Source organism: Miniopterus natalensis, chromosome 18, assembly GCF_054644295.1.
Source record: "Miniopterus natalensis isolate mMinNat1 chromosome 18, mMinNat1.hap1, whole genome shotgun sequence".
NCBI lineage: Eukaryota > Metazoa > Chordata > Mammalia > Chiroptera > Miniopteridae > Miniopterus > Miniopterus natalensis.
This window is the reverse complement of record NC_142098.1, coordinates 19,534,947-19,555,940: the sequence shown is the minus strand read 5'-3', so window position 1 is coordinate 19,555,940 and position 20,994 is coordinate 19,534,947. Positions and strand designations below refer to the sequence as shown.

The 20,994-nt window shown below is 39.6% G+C and overlaps 1 protein-coding gene and 1 long non-coding RNA gene across 2 annotated transcripts; one reads left to right on the top strand and one right to left on the bottom strand.

Annotated features, from left to right (window-relative positions):
• Positions 1-869: 869 nt before the first annotated feature.
• On the bottom strand, positions 870-10,850 carry LOC107524814 (uncharacterized). Its single transcript, XR_001602011.2, has 3 exons — positions 10,731-10,850; positions 3,308-3,445; positions 870-2,600 (listed from the first exon to the last, which is right to left on the bottom strand). It is a non-coding gene; the product is annotated as an uncharacterized LOC107524814 (long non-coding RNA).
• Positions 10,851-11,020: 170 nt separating this feature from the next.
• Positions 11,021-20,757, top strand: DYNLRB2 (dynein light chain roadblock-type 2). The gene is made up of 4 exons (XM_016196861.2): positions 11,021-11,107; positions 13,204-13,279; positions 19,463-19,630; positions 20,502-20,757. The coding sequence occupies exons 1-4, from the start codon at positions 11,105-11,107 to the stop codon at positions 20,543-20,545; spliced, it is 291 nt and encodes a 96-aa protein (XP_016052347.1). The 5' UTR covers positions 11,021-11,104; the 3' UTR covers positions 20,546-20,757.
• Positions 20,758-20,994: the final 237 nt, after the last annotated feature.

Below are 20,994 nucleotides of genomic sequence, written 5' to 3'. Positions count from 1 at the left end.
ACTTGAAAGAAAAAAGATTCTCAGCCTAGAGTACAGAAGTTGCAGTTGTGTAGCTGTGATTTCTGTTAATTTTTTTTTTAATTTTCATCCTACCAAACAAGCTCTGAATAAAAATGAAGTTTTTTTAGGAAAATGCAGTTTTGTTCTCATTCCTGATGGTATTTAAACAGAATATCGTTAGTTTCCTAGAGCTGATTCTTTGGATGACTAAGAGCACTTAGAGCTAAAAATGCAGCACAAACTCTGAAGGCCTAAGTAAAAGTATGATTCCTGCCCCCGTGAGCAACACTGGCCCTTTTGTTAGCATCCCAGGAGAGGAGAAACACCTCCACTGAAATCACAGTTTCCTACTCTCTCCCTCTCCGGTCCCACCTCTTTTTTATTAGCTAATCCCAATTAGAACACTTTTTTACTAAAACCATAAATTTCTGCCACTCTCGATAGCATAAATTATACAGTAAATAACTGTGTTCTGTCTGTCCAGAAAAATAAAAATCTTTTTCTTTTTTTTTTTAGTCCATGGGACTCACAGCTGCTAAATCGACAGTCATGCCTTTTGATTTTGGGTTCCCCCCTTTCTATCAGGTGTCTGTAAAAGCAACACTTGTTTTCAAAAGAAAGTTACCACTAATGCCCTTCTCTTTAATTATAATCAAAGTATGCTTTTTCTTCCTGTTTGTGAGCACTTTACGGTAGTGGGAAAAGCCTGATCACTGTGTTAAAATCTACCTCACCCATTTACTGGCTGAGTGACCTGGGACACCCATGCTGGCTCAAACCTGGGCCTGTAGCATCCACCAAGGAGACAGATCTCATAGGATTTCAGTTTAAAATAAATGAAGGGACTTAAGGGACAGTGTTTAACACAGTGCCTGGCAGAGTATGTGCTCATTGGTATCAGTTGTTCGTATTGTGTAAACAAGAGTGGTGATTTTTCTCCCTGTTGTTCCATTTGTGGTAATTCCTTAACCCAACATTTCATACATTAAACTAATTAAAAGAAACATACCTTATCCCATGATTGATTTTCAAACTCGTTTGTTACTCATTTCTCTGTGGTTTAATTCAATTAAATTGAGCAGCATATCAAATATTGATTTTAATAAAATCTTGATTAAGATTTGAGCAATTATCAAACACAGTTTTTCCAACCATTTCCTGCACTTCAAATGGAACCAACCTGAAAACCAATTTGCTTTTAAAATAAGTGATTTTTTTAATATATATAAACCTTAGGCCATTTTCAGAAATAAAGGAAAAATGGCCTCCTAATCTTTTTACTAGCAAATATATGCAGCAATGTCTGACTAGGGTTTTTAAAAGCTTAATCCAGTTAGTCATCTCATCTCCAATAAGTCATAAAAAGAGAAAAACAAGTCAATTCTTTTGATAAACATTAACTTAGCATCTACTATGTACAAGGAACTGTCCTACACTGGCCAACACAAGCAGAGGTAAAGAAGAGCTAATCCTGTCACCAGTTTTAATGCGTGGAAGAATTAAGACACACAGGAAAGCTTTAATTTTATTCAGTAATAACTAGAGAAGCACATGTATTCCAACTCTTGAAATTACTCTGTTATGCAATGTATGTTAGAAGAATATAATGTAAATATGATGGCATAAATTATCAGTAGTATCCTACTAGCAATTAACCATAAGTATAGGACACTTAATAAGTTAAATATTTGGTTTGATGGTTAAGTACTAACAATTTCCAGCCCATAGCTGTCACAGCAGCACCACCTAGAGGATTCTAAAAAGTAACACAGGGTCACTTCCCCCCAACTTGCCATCCTTCCTATTTAGAGGGGGAGAAAGGTAGCCCCTGAGTTTCAACATCTTACGTCATTTAAAGCATTTTAACTTTATCCATGTCATTTAGGGTCTCTTAAATCTTGACATTTTTAAATAGCTAAGCGAAATTGAATATTCTGAAACACAATACAATTGGTCAGAGGATCCCAATTTTCCTCCTGGGAGGGCAGATGGTACTGGTGTGTGCACTGCAGCATCCCAGGCCCTGGGACATGATGACCTGAGCTATGGCTGTCACCCCAACCCTGACACACACACCCCTGTTCTGTCTTGATCCTAAGCACATGAGCGCCTAAGCTGACTGGACAAAGTCATATTCCTGAGCTACTGTCCAACGTTTTACAGTTCAGAAGAAATTAATTTTCTCTTGTTAAAAATGTCTACACCACATCCACTTACGAATTCCTTTCCACTGGCCAAAGCTGAATCAGTGTTCTGGGGGTGGGGCTGAAAGAGCAATAACAAAACATTTCCCATTTTTTATAGCTCCCGTTCTCTCCTCCATTATTTTTTCTCAACCAGGAAACTGCTTTGGAGCATAGTAAAAGGATTACAATTTAGATAATAAGTCAGCTCTTCATAAGAACTAGCACTCCTTGTGTTATTTGGTCTCAGAATTTCAGCGGACTCGGGTGACTCTCATCTGACTACAACCTCACAGGGGAATGGCAACAATGCGTTCAATAGGGTTGGGGCCAGCGAGGTCCACGAGGAGCGCTCGTCTTCATTTCCACTGGAGGGCGCTGTCTGCCTCAGTGAGATGGGACCAACTGGCATTTTGCCTGGCAAGACATTCAACACAGAAATCTGAGTTAACCTGCACTTTGAAGTCATGGTTCTTACCTGAGCACACTACTAAAGGGGGGAAGAGAACAGTAGCTCATTCATGTCAATTCTCTAAATTTTGGGTAATGCACCTGGGCCCAGTTTACTAAAGGAATACTAGGTTTTGCCTGGAGAGATCTTTTCCCCACTCTGCATGCTAAAGCCATAGCTAACGTCATAGCAAACTGCAATTTTAGTTCCTTGAATGCCTTCATTTTTTTGTACATGCTTTCCCTCTATTCTCCCTCCGTACTTATTCACCTAACGAGGGTCAGATTCTCCTTTATGACTCAGCTTAGATGTCACTAACACTAGAAACTGTTCCAGGACTCCCTGACACTTGGTCAAGGTGACCTCCTGTGTGCCCCAATTGCAACCTATACTCCTCCCATAAAACCTGATGTGCAGTTTTGTTAATTCCTAGTTTAACCATATCCCCCACTAGGCTGTAGGTGCCATGAAAGCAGGGGATGTTTCTAGCTTATTTACAGTCCCTGCATCCCCACGGTTCTGGCTCAAGTATTCTATCAGTATTACTGAAGGAATGATTGCTCTCTGTAAGTACGACTTACCTTGGGAAGGACTCTGAAGTTCCATATATGGTCTCCATTTTTTTGCCTTCCAAACATGTGCCTCAATGCTCCCATTTTTCCTCCCCACTTACCTTGTTCTCTTAATCCCTAAACGGGTCAGAAGAAAGGCCTGAGATTCCACAAAGAAAGCTGCTCCTTGCTAGTCAATCTCTTCACCATCTCCAGACTCATTCTAGGATCCAGACAACTCATCTCAATTCCTGAGTCAGCTACAAGAGAAGTGGTCAACCAAAATATTTACAGAAGGGATATTTCTGGGATGTCTGGTGTGCTATTACGAAGCAGCAATCAGCTGGCAGGGAGGTGAGACCCCTCCCTCTTTCCAAGCAGGTAACAAAGTCCTGTTCTCTCTTGTATGTTGGCATAATAGCACAGGAGGAAGACAAGGGAATTCAGCTTTGTTTCTGGCTGGGCTAGTTATTTTGTCCGTGGAAGGACTATAATATCTTGGAACTAGAAGAACATAGGGCTGTTTATGTGACTTGATGAGAATATAATAGGAACTCGAATATAGAGTCAGAGCCATCCTGGAAAGTTACAGACTGGCATAAAATGGGATTTACCACTCAGGGTCCTTATTCTGTCATTTGACCTCTTTGCCTCAAAGACTACATCAGCAAAATGGAACTAAGCCTGCTAAGAGTCACTTGCCTTCACCAGGGGCCATTGTGAAGGCAAATGACAGAGGGCACATCAAAGTGCTTTCAAACTATGCCCAGCTAACAAAAAATGAGAGGTTATTAAGTGTTAACAGAAAGGCCACAAACTGTCCCTCACCCAGTAGCCATTGTCTTTAGTTTTTAAAGGTCTGGAGATAATGTTTCACTGCTTACCTCCTGACAGAGGTTTAATTAAGAAATTGAACTTACAGCAAAATTATCCTAACATGTATTAAGTGACAACCGGCGGATCCTGAGACTAAGAACTAGGTAGAAATCATTAAGGTGCAATAAAGGGGAAACAACATATACAGCTGTACTGTTTTGCTTATTTTCATACATATAATTGTGTAGATGGGAATCTACATTCAGAGTACAAGTAAATATTTTTCAGCCAATTCCTTTACATAAACTCTTTATTCGTACATAAAAAAATGTTTTTTAAATTACTGGAAACTGGCAAAACATAGGATGAGAATGTTACAAGACTGACAAAAGATACCAAACCTCAATTTCAAGAAGTACAACAAATCCCTGGCAGGATAAATACAAAGAAAACCACCCAAAATGGAACTGCAATGTATGGGTGACCCAGTTTCTCCACATCCTCACCAGCATTTGGTGGTGTCACTGTTTTTTTGTTTTTTTTAACCCATTCTGATAGGTGTGTACAGCCATCTGTATATTCTCTTCAGTGGAAAGTCTTTTGCCCATTTTCTAACTGCATCATTTGTCTTTTCACTGTTGAGTTTTGAGACTTCTTTAATTATTTTATTATTTAGATGATATTTAAATAATGTATCTAAATGTCCTTTATCAGATACATGGTGTGCAAATGTTTGCTCCCAGTCTATAGTTTGCCTTTCAGAAATTCTCTTAACGTGGTCTTCACAGGGCAAAGTTTTTAACTTAGATGAAGTCTAATTTATTAATTTTTCCTTTTCTGTGTTGTGCTTTGTTGCTAAGTCTAAGAGCTCTTTGTTTAACCCTAGAGTATAGAGGTTTTCTCTTATATGTTTTTCTTAAAATTTTATAGTTTTACATTTTACATTTATGTCTGTGATCCATTTTTAATTAATCTGTATATAAGGTGTGAGCCTTAAGTCAAGGATTTTTTTTGGTTTTGTTTGTTTTGTTTACGGATGTTGAATTTCTCTAACACCATTTATTGAAAAAGCTATACTTCCTCCACTGAATGCTTTTGCACCTTTGTCAAAAATCATTAGGTATATTTATGTGCGATGAATTCTGTTGGATTGATCTATCTGTTTACCCTCCACTAATACCACAAAGTGTTAATCTATAATGGGTCTTGAAATTGGGCACTGTGATTTCTCCAACTTAATTCTCAGCTATTATATTTCTTTTGCTTTTCAATATATTAGAATAACCTTCTCTATAATAAAAATCTTGCTGGGATTTTGTTAAGCCTGCATATCAATTTGGAGAGAAGTGACATGACCCCATTTATTTTTATGTTCTTCATTTTCTTTAATCAGTAGTTTGTCGTTTTTAGCATATAAGTCCTATGCATGTCTTGTTAGATTTATACCTGAGCATTTCATTTCTAGGAGTTGTTTCTGTAGATTATTTGGCATTTTCTACATATTCAATTGTGTCATCTCCAAATAGGAGCAGTTTTTATTTCTTCACTTCCATCTGTTTGTCTTTTATTTCCTTTTCTTGCCTTATTGCACTGGATAAAATTTCTAGCACTGTGTTAAACAAGTATAGTGAGAAAGGACAGACATTCTTTCCTTGTTTCCGATTTTAGAAGGAAAGCATTTAATCTTTCAACACTAAGAATGTTATCTATAGCTTTTTTTGTAGATGCTCTTTATAAAGTTACAGATATTTCCTTTGTTCCTAGTTTGCTGAGTGTTATTTTAAATCATGAATATTAAGTACTGTCAAATTATTTTTCTGTCATATGATTATTTTTCTTCTTTGGCCTGTTAATACAGAGAATTACACTGCCTGATTTTTGAATGGTGAACCAGCCTTGCATCCCTGGGATGAACTCCAGTTGGCAATAGTGTATAATTCTTTTTATATATTGGTAATTATATTATCAACTATTTCATTAAGGAGTCTGCATGTACTCATGGAGGATATTAACCCATAGTTTTCATCTTTCCTTTTTGTATGTGTGTGTTGGGGGGGGGGGGAGATACTCTTTGTCTGGTTTTGGAGTCAGGATAATGCTAAATTCATAAAATGAACTGGGAAGCTTTCTCCCCTCTATTCTCTTATACTTCAAACATTTCATAGAATTGCCTAGTAAACCTCCAATGGAGATTTCTCTGGGGGAATTTTTCAAACTATGAATTCAATGTCATTAATAATATAGGGTTATTCAAATTATCTATTTTATATTGGATGAATTTTTGTGGTGAGTGGTTTGAAGGAATTGGTCCATTTCATCTAAGTTGTCAACGGTATGTATGTGGAGTTGTTCATAGTGTTGCCTATCTTTTTTATATCAGCAGAGTATGTATGGCATTCCATATTTCATTCATGATACTGCTGATTTGTTTTCTCCCATTGTTGTCATTGTCCATCTTGCTAGAGGTTTGTCAATTCTGATGATCTTTTCAAAGAACAAACTCTCTATTGTTTTTGTTTCAATTTTTTATCTCTGCTCTTATCTTTGTTAAATTATATTAGTTCATTAAATTACTTTGGGTTTATTTTGCTCTTCTTATTCTAAGTTCTTGATGTGAGAGCTCACATTAAGACGTTTCATCTTTTCTAAGGTAAGCATTTAGTGTTATGAATTTCTCTCTCATCACTGTTTTAGTTGTATCCCACAGTTTTGATATGCTGTATTTTTATTTTCCTTCCATTCAATGTAATTCTTTTTATCTCCCTTAAGATCTCCTCTGTGACTCGTGGATTATTTAGAAAAGTGTTGTTAATTTTCCAAGTGTTTGGAGATTTTCCTGTTATCTTTCTGTTACTGATTTCTAGCCTGACTCCACTATAACTGTAGGACATACTCTGTATGATTTCAAGTCTTTTAAATTTATTGAGGTTTGTCTAATGGCCCAGGATGTGGCCTATCTTGGTATATGCTCTATGGGCACTTGAAACAAATATGGATTCTGCTGATGTTGGACGGGGTGTTCTATGTCAACTAGATTCTGTTAGTTGATGATGTTGAGTTTTCTATCCCTGATGATTTTCTGTATGATTCTTCTATCAATTGGTCAGAAAGGGGCATTGACTTTTTAACTGCCACTGAGAATGTTTTTACTTCTTTCAATTCCATCATTTTTTGCTTTATATAATTTGCAGCTTTGTTGTTTGATGCAGACATTTTTAGATTTACTATGTCTTCTTGGTGGAGTGACCATTTTACCATTATATGATGTTCTCTGTATTTAGCAATTTCCTTTTATCTGAAGTCTATTTATCTGATATTAATATAACCACTCTTTCTCTCTTTGGATTGTTTACATGATATATCTTTTTCCATCCTTTTATTTTCTACATTCGTATAATGTTGTATTTGGAGTCAGTTACTTGTAGACAGATGTAGTTAGGTCATGTTTTTCATCCACTATGACGATCTTTGTCTTTTTATTGGTGTATTTGGGTTGTTTATATTTAATGTAACTATTCATATGCTAGAGTGGAGGTGGCAATGCAGGCTCCCCACCTGGACTTCACTAAAACCATTGCAGGGAGTAGGGAAGGTGACTATTAACACCCAGTGGGATAAAAGTACTGACTCCCTACTCAGTCTTCTTTTACAATACCCTGGTGGGGGACAGGAGTAGTAGGATGTTGAGAATCTAAGTCTATACTCTCCACTTGACCTCTGTGGCTTTTGGCTGGAAAAGAGTGGTTATTTTCTAAGTTTCTGTCTTGTTAGCTGTTCCTTTCCTGGTCTTTTGGCTAGAGAACAAGCTTTTGTTGGGGATTTTTAAAACTTCTGTGCCTGTCAACAATGCTGGGTTTACCAGAGTCTTCAGCTGGATATTTTCAAAGAATCTAGTACTTTCTGGAATGAAACCAGTAGAGTACTAAGAGATGTTCTGTTTAAGTTGACAAACAATGCCTTACCTTACAAGAAAATGGGCACAAAATATATTCCATGGCTCTGTTTATAGCATTTGCCAACTAGAAAGGAATGCCAAAGATATATGGGGTGGTATAGAAAATCCCAGGAGAAAACTCAAGATTATCAAGTTACCTGAATTTCTTTGGGCTAAGAATAGAGCAGTAGCAAATTATCAAAGAGAGAGACCTGAGAAGTAAATCAACTTATTTTGACAAAATTATGTGAAGAACTGTGGACTTTGTCTCTGCATGTACCACAAAATTTGGGGTGACTTCAGAGTACTTTTAAAAAGTAATACTCATTAATTCTTTCATTTAAATTCAAAGTTATTTAGTACTTACTGTGGGTCCAAATAAGGGGTGGGAAAAAGAGAAGGGAACAGGATAATTCACATGCGTTAAAAATGGGGCATTTTTTTAAATTAATAAGCAGAGGTTCCAATACTCAAACCAAGGTGTGTTGTCTGCCCTTGAACCTGATGGGCAGGTTTTTCTCCTATAAGGGTAAATTTTTTTATGAGAATACTTGTTAAGGAAATATTTTTTTCTCAAACTTAAAAGCAAGTATGTAGGTTAAGGATTCCATTTCATTTTTTTATTTTTTATTTAACAGCTACATATTGAGAGTTTACTAATGGTCATACACTGTGCTAGTTTTTGGAGGTAAGAAATTGAATAAGTTGATCATAGCCTCTCTTTATGAACTGGGTCACCTACCAGAGAAAATTAGAGAGATAAACAGATAAATAAAAGTGTGATGAATGTTAAAAAAAAAAAAAAAAGAATGGGGTAAGGAACATGTCAGACACTGCCAGGATACTTTATATAGCACAGCTCTGGATATTTATTATAGTCCCAAAAAGGCATAAAAATTAAACCAAGCTACCTCCAACGAATAAATTAGAAGTGAAAATCGATAAGGAGAAAATGGCTCATATTCTCCTCATTGATTTCCTGTGCACAGTGAGTCAAACTTGACTGTTGGTTAGAAGTCAGTTTGGCTACTTCTTATTACTTTTTCAGCAGTTGGGTACTCCTGTCAGTGCCTTTCATTCCAGAATCTTTCTTCGCTCTAATCACAGCTGTCAGCTATCGAACGAGCCTGACACCCTGACTCCAGAAATGTGGGGATTCACACTCTCTGCATATGAAGTCAGGTTCCTTCATTAAAAAGCTGATTGACATAACAGAAATGGTGCACTGCCACTGATTTTGATAAGCAAAACAAATGGCTACACAATCAAGTAGGGATCTCCTTGAACAGAAACACCTAGAGAGCCCCCAAAACAGTCAACAGCCAGTATCACTGTAAATATCTACACTTCTAGTACTTAAAATGGTAGATACAGACAATCAGTCCAGAGCTAGATCTGTGTGTAAACACACACACACACACACACACACACACACACACACACACACACACACACACACACACCAGACTCCTCCCCCACAATCCTAGCTGTCCAGTCCAAGTCATCTTGGTTGGACTTCTAGGTAAGGAATGACAAACGAGACGAGTTAGCTATTGTGACCTGGAATTTTGAGAAGCATGAGTTTCTTGGAGGGAAAAGAAGATGACAAGTGACCAAAATCTCCTCCCCTGTGGAGGGGGGGGAAAAAAAAAAATGAAACAGAACTAGAGCTTCTCAGAGTGTTTCTGTACATAATTTAAGGTCATAAAACGAAAGACTCCGAGTACAAATGGATCATCTAGTCCAACATTACCAAAAAGCTCAAAATAACTTCAGAGCCTCCCTGACAAGGGCCCATTCGGACTCCAGCTGACATGCCTCGCAATAGGGATGCCTCGTTTGGCGTGAGATCGCTTCCAGGAAATGGGGGCCCAACCTGAATCAGTATTATAGACAGACAGTCGCCACCCCACGGCCCCTATGGGGATGCCTTCCCAAACTGCCGCCTGCATCTATCACCCATGTCTGCCCCCTTCAAACCCCAGGCCTTTAGGCCTCCAGACACAAAATCGTCCTGCTGCACTTCACACAATAGTTGGTCCCGGCCTCTCAGGCTGCAAAGATGTTATCAATGCCCTTCGAAAGGCCAAGCGGCTTCCGACCGCCCCTGCTGAGCCTGAGCCCTGCTGACCCTGAGCCCTGCTGACCCCGAGCGCGGCTCCTGCACCTGCTCCGCCAGCGCCCAGCCGAACGCTGGGCCATTGGTGGAACTTCCGCCACCAACAACACCCGCACTTTTTTTCAGCGACTCTGAACTGTTGGACAAATAATGACCACAGAAGAAAGACCCTAACGGATTAAACCAAAATACTAGTAAACGGCAACTTTTCAACCGAGTGAAAGCCGGGGCTTCAACGAGCTGAGAACGTGTAAGAGGAAAGGTGGCGCTCCCCCTGCTGCTTCGGGGGTGGGGAGAAAACACACATATATATGACTGTGCCATTCGGTGCTGAGATATACTGCTTCTTTAATTTTAAAAAACAAACACCAAGCGCGCGCGCGCACCCCCAAGTAACCGTGTCGGGCGAGGGAACCAGCGTTGCCAGCGCCGCGCAAGGAAGCGGCCGAGCCTCCGGACGCGGCTGAGGCCGCTGCCAGGCGTCTACAGGGTCCCACCCCGAGCGTCCGAGGCGCCCCTGCGCTGCGCACGCTGCGGAGCAGGTGTCACGCCGGGAGGGCGCTGCTGCTTTGGCCGCATTCCGTCCGTCTGCCGAGCGGGAAGGCTCCCGCGCCCGAGGAGAGCTGGCACGTGGCGGCAGTCTTGAGTGAGGAAGTGGCTGTTAAGTAATGCGTACCTCAAAGAACGAGGGAGGGAATGAAGGCACGCACGGACGAGTGACCCGCAGCAGCCGGCCTAAGCCCCCGCTCCGTTCGGCTTTGCTCCGCTGCGGGGCTCCCCGGCCCTCAACGCCCCGCGGGTGTGCGGGAAAACCAGGTGAGCGCCCCGAGCTGCGAGCGCCAAACCCCGCCTACGGCAGCCGGGAAGAGCCAGGCCCGGCTGGGCGGAAAGGCCCCCTGCGGCGGCTGCCCGGCCCTTTGCGCAGGCGCGGGCTCCCCGGCTTCCGGGGGCGCACTTCCTCCTCCGTCTCCTAGCAACGGCTGGAAGCGTTGTTGACAACCCAGGCAGCCGTAGAGCCGGACTGAGCCCGGAGTTTTCGCCGCCGGCGCGATGGTAAATCTGGGGTCTCCGTCCGCGAGCCGCAGCTGCAAGGGCGCGGACCCGCGTGGGCCTTCGCTGTCCCGAGGTCCAGCAGGCGGGGGTCTCCGGAAGCTTCTTGGGAGGGAGACTAGGAGACCCCTAGAGGGCCGAGAGGGCGGCCATGGGGGCGGGGAGGAAGAAGTCCACATGGGGAGCGCTGTCTTGGGGCCTAGGCACCTAAGGGAGTGATTTTTGGAGGTGGTCCTTGGGGAGGGGCGATATCGAGAAAGAGAAGAGAGACCCTGAGGGGATGAAAGTCCGTGTGGGGGGTGAGAGATCTCGACCACGAGAAAAGTGTGAAAAGGGGAGGAAGGGGACGGAGAGGAAAAATCACCCCGAAAGGAAAGGAAGAGGGGGGCAGGGGGCGCAAAGCAGTGGAGAGAGGGGAGAAGGAAGAGAGATTGAGAGGGAAGAAAATAAACGAAGAGAACGGAGGGAAGAGGAAAGGGAGGGGAGAGAATAAATAGGGAGGGAGGGACGGAGGGAAAGGGAAAGGAAAGTGGAGATGGGGAAGTTTGAAGAGGAGCAAGGTGAAAGCAAAGAGTTTTAAGAGGAATGGGAAGGGGGTGGGGATCCAGAGATTGTAGCAGGAGGGCTCGGAAAGCAAGAAAGGCGAGAACTGGGAAAAGGGAAGGAAAGTTTAGGGAAAGCAGAGAGAGGCGTTGGGGAGAGAAGTGAAAGAGAAAGGGGTGAACGAGGCAGCGATGGTAAGGGGCTGTGGACATTGTCTTAGAGATGGCAACGAGGTAATAAATTCCTGATCCCCTGTACAGCTATTATGCTTTAAGTGCAGTATTTCCCAAAATGAAATGCAAACATTCGTTGTTATGGGAGGCCGTTATAATGCTGTCATTTCACATTGTCAAATTTTCACTCAAGAATAGACTTCAGGCTTGGGGGGTTTTATTAGGGTAGAATATAATAATATGATTCACCCCTTGTTTTCCTTGGTTATTTCTGTTTATGACTAATAACACCAGGTTTCCATTTCTGGTAGTGATGTATAATTTCCTTTGAAAATGCATTCACTTAAGCTTTTAGCAGTGAGGTCATTTAAAGGACGTGCTAGGTAAATCATATAGATGGTATTCATAATGTCACAAATTGTGACTCTAGCACATAAATGCCTGAAATTTAGAAAACACCTCTATAGTGGTAACAAAAGAGGAAATAACTTTTCCCACTCACATCAGGTGCAAAAGAAAACTGTCTTGCCTAAACAACATAATGTTCACTTGTACAGTGTTGGGAGGGGGAAAAATATCGCAAACCCTCAAGAGACTCTGCAGAATAATGTCTGAATTCAGAATATCCAGTAGTTACTCAGTTATGAACAATATGCAGGTTTGGAAAAGATGATTCTTGCTGTTAGCATTTGTAGAAGGAAAAAAAACTGCTACAGTGTAGTTTATGCATAAAATTCAATCAGAAGGCTGAGGTTAATACCCAGGGATGGGGTTCTAACATAATCATTCATGGTTGAACATTCAGCTTGCACTGAGAAACAGGCCATAGTTACCAAGCGATTCCTGGAATCCTGGAATATGTTTTTACAGAATATCCTCAATTTAATCATCTGAACTCCCAAATAGGTAACATCTAGGACTGAAAAATAAGATTTCGCATTAAGGGACACTTTTAGACAGAGGGTGGCAATGATATAACTCTATAAATGTTAAAGTACTACAATGTAGAAAGGGAATTTTTCATATAAATATGGAAAGATCAATGAGTGAAAGATGATCTGGAGCAGATTTCTGTCCAATGTAAAGAATACTTTTCCAGTAAGTAGAAAAAAATGGAATGAGCTCTTGTGAGGCAGTAAGCTTTCTGACTGTAGAGGAGTTCAAGCCAAGAGACTTGTCAGGGTTGTCAGCCAGGGGTCCTAAGTAGGCTTGTATATGGGACTGGAGAGTTTCCAAGCTCTCTTCCAAAAGTCTGAGATTATAGTATCTAGTATCTTAGGTTAAAGAAATAGGAGAGTAGTGCTCTTTCCAAATATTATTCTCTATAGGATTGGGGTCACCACAAACAACCTTTTGGTTACTTGCCATCTTGATCTCTTCCAGGCAGAAGTGGAGGAAACCCTAAAGAGGATACAAAGCCATAAAGGGGTTATTGGAACAATGGTTGTAAATGCAGAAGGTAAAACATCACCGGCTGCCTTCTTGACCTGCAGAAGCCAACCAAGCCCCTGATTGTTGTGCCATGCCTTAAGACAAGCATCTTAGAATTTGAACTCAAAAGCATATTCTGTATATTTTAGTTATAACATTTACTTACCAAACACCTATTGAGTATTACATGCCAAGCACTCTGCTAAGAACTAGGGATATAAATGTGAATAAGACATGTCTAAAAATGTCTACATATTGCTAAGAAACACTATACCTTGCCTAATTTTGAAAGCTTTGGTAACTCTCTTCTAACATTTCAGGAGTACCAGTGAGACTTCTATATTGAAGACAGGAAAAATATCATTGTTGGCAGTTTTTGTTTTAACATGGTAGAGGGTACAGAGGTTTGGCCTTCATTTTAAATGAAATTGTTCCTTTACCATATTTAATAAAATTCTTTAAGAATTAGTTGAAATTTATAGTATAGTTTTTGTGGTTATAGTATAAGAAAGGCCAGTACATTTCCACCTATGAAACCTGTAGATTTATACCAGAAACTTGCTCTCACTCCACAGTGCCTATTAATCCACAAAGCATTTACCTGGCACATTGCCTGCCCCAGGTTCAGCTATGGTGGCAACCTCTTAAAGGCTCTTGCTCATTTCATTGCTAAATCAGGCATTTGTAAGGGCAAGAGGTGCCACAAATCCCAGAGTATTTGTTGAAATAAGAGTAGTTACTTCATATAATTCATGGTGCAACCATGGGATTGGCACATTGCCAACCCAGTGCTTGGCAACAGAACCTCACAGCTAATCATTATTTGAGCAAATCCATCAATATTTATTGATGGCTTTAAATCTTAAACAATTTAAAGTCTGTTTAAACTCTGAACTTCAATCCCTTATTATTAAAAATGGAAAATAACCTACTTTACTGATGGTTGTGATAAGTGAAATAATAATTTTCAAGTGCCTGGCACAATACCCAACACTTAATATAATTATAAATAAATAGTTCTGAGAATGTGGGGGTTTTTAACTGATTTGTACAGATAAAACATCTGATGTGTTTTACAAAATTAAATGAAATATAACATCAAATGGATATAATAAATACTCCCAGCTAGAGTGATCAGGAGAGAGTGGACTTAAGATCAGCCCTATAGTTAAGTCCAGATCTATGTCTAATATTTCCAGGAAGCAATCCAACCCTAGTGCTTGGTTCTGGTGGAACTGATTTTAGGTCCAAGCATTTACATAAACCCTGCCACCTCCTAAGATGTGTTGATCTTTGCCACTCCACAGAGGTGCTATATTCCTTTCCTTTGGCTGCCGTAACAAAGTACTACATACCTAGTGGCTTAAAAAAAAGCTATTCTCTCTCAGTTCTGGAAGCTAGAAGTTGAAATAAAGATGTCATCAGGGCCAAGCTGTCTTTGGAGGCTCTACAACAAGATCCTTCCTTGCCTGTCTCCCAGTTTCTGGTGGTTTCCAGCAATCATTGGCATGCTTGGCTTGTAGATGCATCCCTCCAATCTCCATCTCCATCATCTTCTCCGTGTTTCTGTTTTTCTTCTTATAAAGAAAAGACACCAGTCATTGGATAAGGGTCCACCTTAATTCAGTGTGACTTCATCTTAACTCATCACATCTGCAAAGACCCTATCTCCAAACAAGGTCACATTCTGAGGTTTAGGTTAAACCTGAATTGTGTGCGTAGTGGGGGGTGGGGCACACACTATTCAGCCCAATATAGGTGCATTCATCTGTAACATCCAGGTCAACTCACCTGTGTGTTACTTTGGAAGATCTTAGTCTAAAGTACATAATCTTGGCAATATGCATCAGATGTCTGAACAATATCCATACCCTTTGATCTGTGATTCCACTCCTAGGAATTTATCCTAAGAAGTGATGAAGAAAGATTTAGGTACAAAAGATACTCACTGAGGCATCATACAGAATAGCAATATATAAACAGAGAAATAAGTAAATAAACCTATTCCAGTGATTTTCAACCAGTGTGCCACAGAATTTTTAAAACATGCAGTACCTGACTATTTAGTCAGGGGCACTGACCTCTTTTCTCTTAGATTGTCAAATTAAAAAACAAAAACAAAAAAAGACAGCCAACAGAACAATAGCCATCTTATGTGAATAAATCTAAATTATACCTTTTTTTTTTGTCAGATCGGCAAAAAAAATGTATTTTTGGTGTGCTGCAGAATTTTTGCAATTGGTTTGTGTGCCATGAGATGAAAAAGGTTGAAAATCGCTGATCTATCCCAACAGCAGGGGAAATTTTAAATTAGCTATGTAATATTTACTTGATGAACTATTCCTCTATTTAAAATGCTGAAGAATATTTAGACTCATGGGAAACTATTCATAATAGTAGATGAAAAAAATCAGGAAACATAGCAGTACCCAACATTTTCTAATCAAAAATACAGCCAAGCACACATGTAGAAACTTAGAATAAATATGGAAGAAAAGGTTGAGATGTTTTACGGTAATTATCTCCAAGAGGCAGAATTAAAAGTGATTTTTATATTATTTTCCTGGGGTTTCGTAACATTTTTCTCATACAAAAGCAACAAAATATTATTTTTAAGACCCATTAAGTTCTTCTAATTAACCTCTACTTTGATAAGGTTGTGTTAGGATTCAGGGCACTCTTCTGAAATCCAAATTAGCCTTTTCCCTAAAAATATAAATGAGGGGTTTATTTTTACGGTCAGATTATTAATAACCAGAGTATAAGACAAGGATGTTTATTAATAGAATGTGGTATAAGTTATGTGACCAGAATGTAATAAAATACTCCATTTCAACAGCCTACTCCATTTTAGATGAAAGTGCCATTTATTATAGTGCAGCTTTGTAGCTTTCAGAAGTCCCATGAAATTTGATACTGAAAATATTTAACTAAGATGGTGTTTATGTGGTCTTGTTCTCTGCTAGTGGTGTTAGTCCACTAAGTCTAGGCAAATCATTTTAACATATTTTCAGGTGTTATTTGTGGTTACGCAGGCCGCCTACCATGTTTATACATTTGGACCTTTTCATATGCCAAGTTAAATAGAGTTTTGTGGTTTCACCGTTATTGAAACATAGACTTCCTTTTCGTGACAATAAAGGAGACTTATCATTTTAGCCCAAGGCTGAATGGTATAGGTTTTTGTTAGAGAAGACTCTGTGTTAGCATTGATTTCCCATTTAGAAAACCATTCATTATTTACAGTGATACAGCACTGATCATTGAATTAGAATGTGTATATATAGGGTATCCCCAAAATGTATACGCACACTTTGAATAATTATTAAGACAGTGTTTATTAAAATACATTTCTTTTTCTAAATTGGGCTGTCAGCTCTTAAAGTGTGTATACATTTTTTGGGGCACTGTGTCTGTGTGTGCGTATGTATATATGTGTGTGTGAGTGTGTGTATATATTTCCCAGGCAGTCACACCTGTCATATATTCTTATGGATATAAGCCTGATTTCTGTAGGATCTTAATTTTAAATATTCTTGACATTTCTAACAACTTATCCTTTGACTTTCATTAGATATTATCAGCCATCCAGCCAACTCCTTTTATTTTTGAAATACAATCTATCAACCAAAGAACAAATATACAGTGGGGGAGGACCAGCGTACTGGGATCATAAAGAGTCGTTTTAAAACAGTGCCATAAATTCAGCAATATCAAATTCATGCTCTCTGTTCCAAAGTTCCATTTTAGGAATTTATCCTATGCATATATGCAAATGGGAGATGGCATGCACAGGGACATGCTCTGCAACCTTGTTTATAAAAGTCAGAGATGGGGAACAGCCTAGATGCAAGTCAGGAGGATGCGTTAGTTAAGCGTATTACAAAGCATCCACTCGACAGTCCTATTACATAGTCATTAACGTGAATGACCTAGCCTTGTGGGTACTGAATGGAACCATTTCCAAAGTACATTAAATGAAAAAAATGGGTGCAAAATAGAGAATGATACGATTAAAGAATACAAGCACATACCTACTTTAAAAGGCTTAGAGGCCCTCGGGAAGAGTACCAGAGAGACCCGGAGCAGCGGTTACCTCTCAGAAGGGGAAGTGGGAGAGTTTTACACCATGTGCCAAAATTACTTCTTAACAAATTATTTTTTAATTACCTTGCATGGCACCAAGCAAGAGCTCCATAAATCTTTGTTGACTGATTTTTTTTTTCAAGTGTCTATAGGGGATATGAAAAAGTCCAAGACTTTCCACAGTGTGCACTTACTACTCAGAAAGGCCGGCTGCTTTATTTATCGCCCTGGATCAGGAAAAGACTAGCTAAATAGGTCTGAGCATCTGATTCATATCTTGTCATCTGCATTTTAAATAATTTATTCTGGTTGTATTTCTTGTTTTGACACTGAGCAATGCAGACTTTGTAGGTAGTCACTATTCAGGATGCAAAATAAAACTGTTCATCAAAAAAGGGCTCTTACAAGGTTGAGTGCTTGCTACGTTCCACTCTCCTGCCTGTTAAAGACACATGCTGTGGGATGTGTCATCAGCCGTGAAAGACAAAACTGACTTCTGGGGGGAGGTGGCCAACAAATAATAATACGAAAATTAACAAGTGTAGATGGAGCCTTGTTCATTGAGTAGGTTTTCCTGTAAATATTGCCCCCCTATTGTTTTGCTCTAAGACCTATTCTAGAGAGAACACTTTTCATAAAAAAGAAAGCAGTTAATCTGTTTCAGAGTCAGAATTGAGACTCTCAAAGTTTCATGGAAAACAGCTAAAATCCCAAGTTTGTGATGCTGTTCCACTGTTGAAGTGCTCATCTCGTTCAGGAGTTTCTGAAATTACATTCTCTGAGGGAAAACTAAGAGTCACGTTAGCCTCTCATTGATTGGCCTCAGTTCGAGTACCTGAGGAGTCTAACAGTGATCCCTAACTCACCTTCATATGTCCCCCTAAATTAAAGGCAAATTTGCAAATCAAATTTCTGGGATTCCCTGGCTATGCGGTAGTTCTCAAAATAATACGAAAACCACTTCTGATTAGATACAATATATGAAAAATACCTAGCACAGAGCCTGTTACTTAATGAGCACTGAGCGCTGAGTGACCCGAATTAAACTAGATTGATTTGAACTGAATTGAATTATACTTGCATATTTGTCTGGCTAGATTTTTCCAGTTAAATTAATAGGTTCTATTTTAAACACATATCATAGAGCAATAGAGCACACAAGTAGCCAAATTTAATAATACTTATACCAGGAATGAGGGCAAACCAGGAAATGCCCAGCGAAACTAGTGTCTTTGTCGCTGTGTTTTCTAATATAAAATTTTAAGTTTTGCTAAATACTGTATGTTACAAAGAAACTCCCAAAGTCCCTTTTGCTATACTGTCCAGCATATGCAGGGATACCGCCTTCTAACTCTGGCCTTGGGAGGAAACCAGCACCACATCAAACACCAAGCATTTCAAAGCAGACTCTCCGTAATCAGGACACTTGGAATGCATTTTGTCTAGTAGTAGTATGTTCACTTAGTACTGAAATAATCATTTAACAACTTACAAAAGATTTGTGCACAGAAATGTTCATCACACCATTAGCTACAAAAACAAAAACCACGATACCTAATAATCCAACAGTAGCGATTGATTATAATATATCCATAAAATAGTAAAATGTACAGCCGTTCAAAATAATATGGATGACATTGTCATGGACAACTTGTATATTGTCATTTAAATGAAGAAAAAAGCAATCACCAAATTTATAATTACAGTTTGACCCAAGTATTTTTTTTTAATCTCACCCAAGGATATGTTTAGAGAAAGAGAGAGAGAGACTGATATGAGAGAGACAAACATCAATGGGTTGCCTCCCATACATGCCCTGACCAAGGATCAAACCCGAAACCTGAGTCTGTGCCTGACCAGAAATCAAACCCACTACCTCTTGGTGTACAGGAGGATGCTCCAACCAACTGGGCTGCCCAGCCAGGGCTGACCCAAGTATTTTTTTAAATCTATGCAGAAACAACAGATTGGAAGAAAATAAACTAAAATTGTTACAGTGAGTAATGCCAGCCATCACTTTTTCTTCCTCCTAACAATTATAACTGGTTTCCATATTTCTGGAATGTGCATATTACTTTTATAATAAAATAAAAAAATTTTAACACCAAATTAAATCTCATAACAGGCATTCCGATCCGAACAACCTTGGACAACTCAACAACAGTTCAATATGCAGGTCTTCTCCATCAGCTGACTATGAAAGCCAGGAGCACAGTCCGTGATATTGATCCTCAGAACGACCTCACCTTTCTTAGGATCAGATCAAAGAAACACGAAATCATGGTGGCTCCAGGTAATTTGGCATTTTATTTCATATTTAAAGCATCTTTCTACTTTACCATATGAAAGCTCTGTTTCAGAGAACAAGGAGTATAGGTTTTAATATGCAACATGACACGTCATGTTCTTCAATTATAAAATGAAGACATGTTTGCATCTGAAAATTCCATCTTGAAAGTTGTGTGACATTAGTGATGAATTTGACCTTTGAAGATGAGTTTTGCCCACTTGCATTTATCATTAGTATTTTAAAAATTTAGGAGATGTAGGTCTCATGCAGGGTGAACGTAGCACACAGATTTTCTGTAGAGTGGGATAAATGCCTCCTGTCCAGGGGACCAAATGGGGGTGGATCAAAGGCCTATAGATTCTTAAATCCCCCTCGTGAGGAGCTCACATCGTCCTGGCCTACCCAAAGAGAGCAGCCACCAAAATACTTCTTTCCATGAAGGAAATGCATTTCCAGTGTTGGTAGATGTCAGTGTGAAACAAGACTCATGCTCCTAGACCTAGTCCAGAATAAACTTCTCCCCAGTAGTACATCTATAGAATCAGAATTACCCATAAACTAAATAAAGCTTTTTCTACACCTGCATTCTCACCCTGGCTGCACATTGGAATCACTTGGAGAGCTTTACAGAAATGATTGATTGATACCAGGACTGTACCCCAGACCAATGGAATCAGAATATCTGGGGCTGGGCCCCAGGTAATGGTATTTTTTTAAAGCTCAACAGGTGATTCTGATGTGCATCCAGTGTGGAAAGCCACTGGTCTACACAAGGTCCAAGTGATGTTTCAAAGAGAAAAGCAGATTAGCTAAAGTATTCATTTATTATATTTAATTTTCCGAGTGGATTAATTCTGCCCGTATCTTTCCACAGATAAGGAATATCTTCTGATTGTCATTCAGAATCCATGTGAATAGCCCTGCTACGGCCAAGTCCCTCCTGTGACACCGTGTTGCAAACACCTTGCGTGTTAACAATTCCTAAGATTCCATTCCAACTTAACTGATCTTTTTTGGACTTAACTGATTCTTTTCTATTTTTACATTTAAACTATTGCCCGTGTCTCGTTTAGTCCCTTTTGAACGTATTGTAAAGTTGTGATTTAGCTATATAATAAATAAATTCTAGTGTGTATGTCTCTTTTCTTATAATACACAAAGTGCAGCATTATAGTGAGAAGACAGCCTTCCTCGCAGGAGCTCTTTTAGTCGAGAAGTCAACTGTCACCGAGCGTCAGTAGGGAAGTATGATTTTGGCCATTTTGTTAACATGCCAAGGAGATGCACGGGGCACCGCGGGAACTACCAGGGAAGTCCCAGCCCTCCAGGAGTGTTGGGTGCTTTCCCAGGCTCAGTGAGGACAGGGC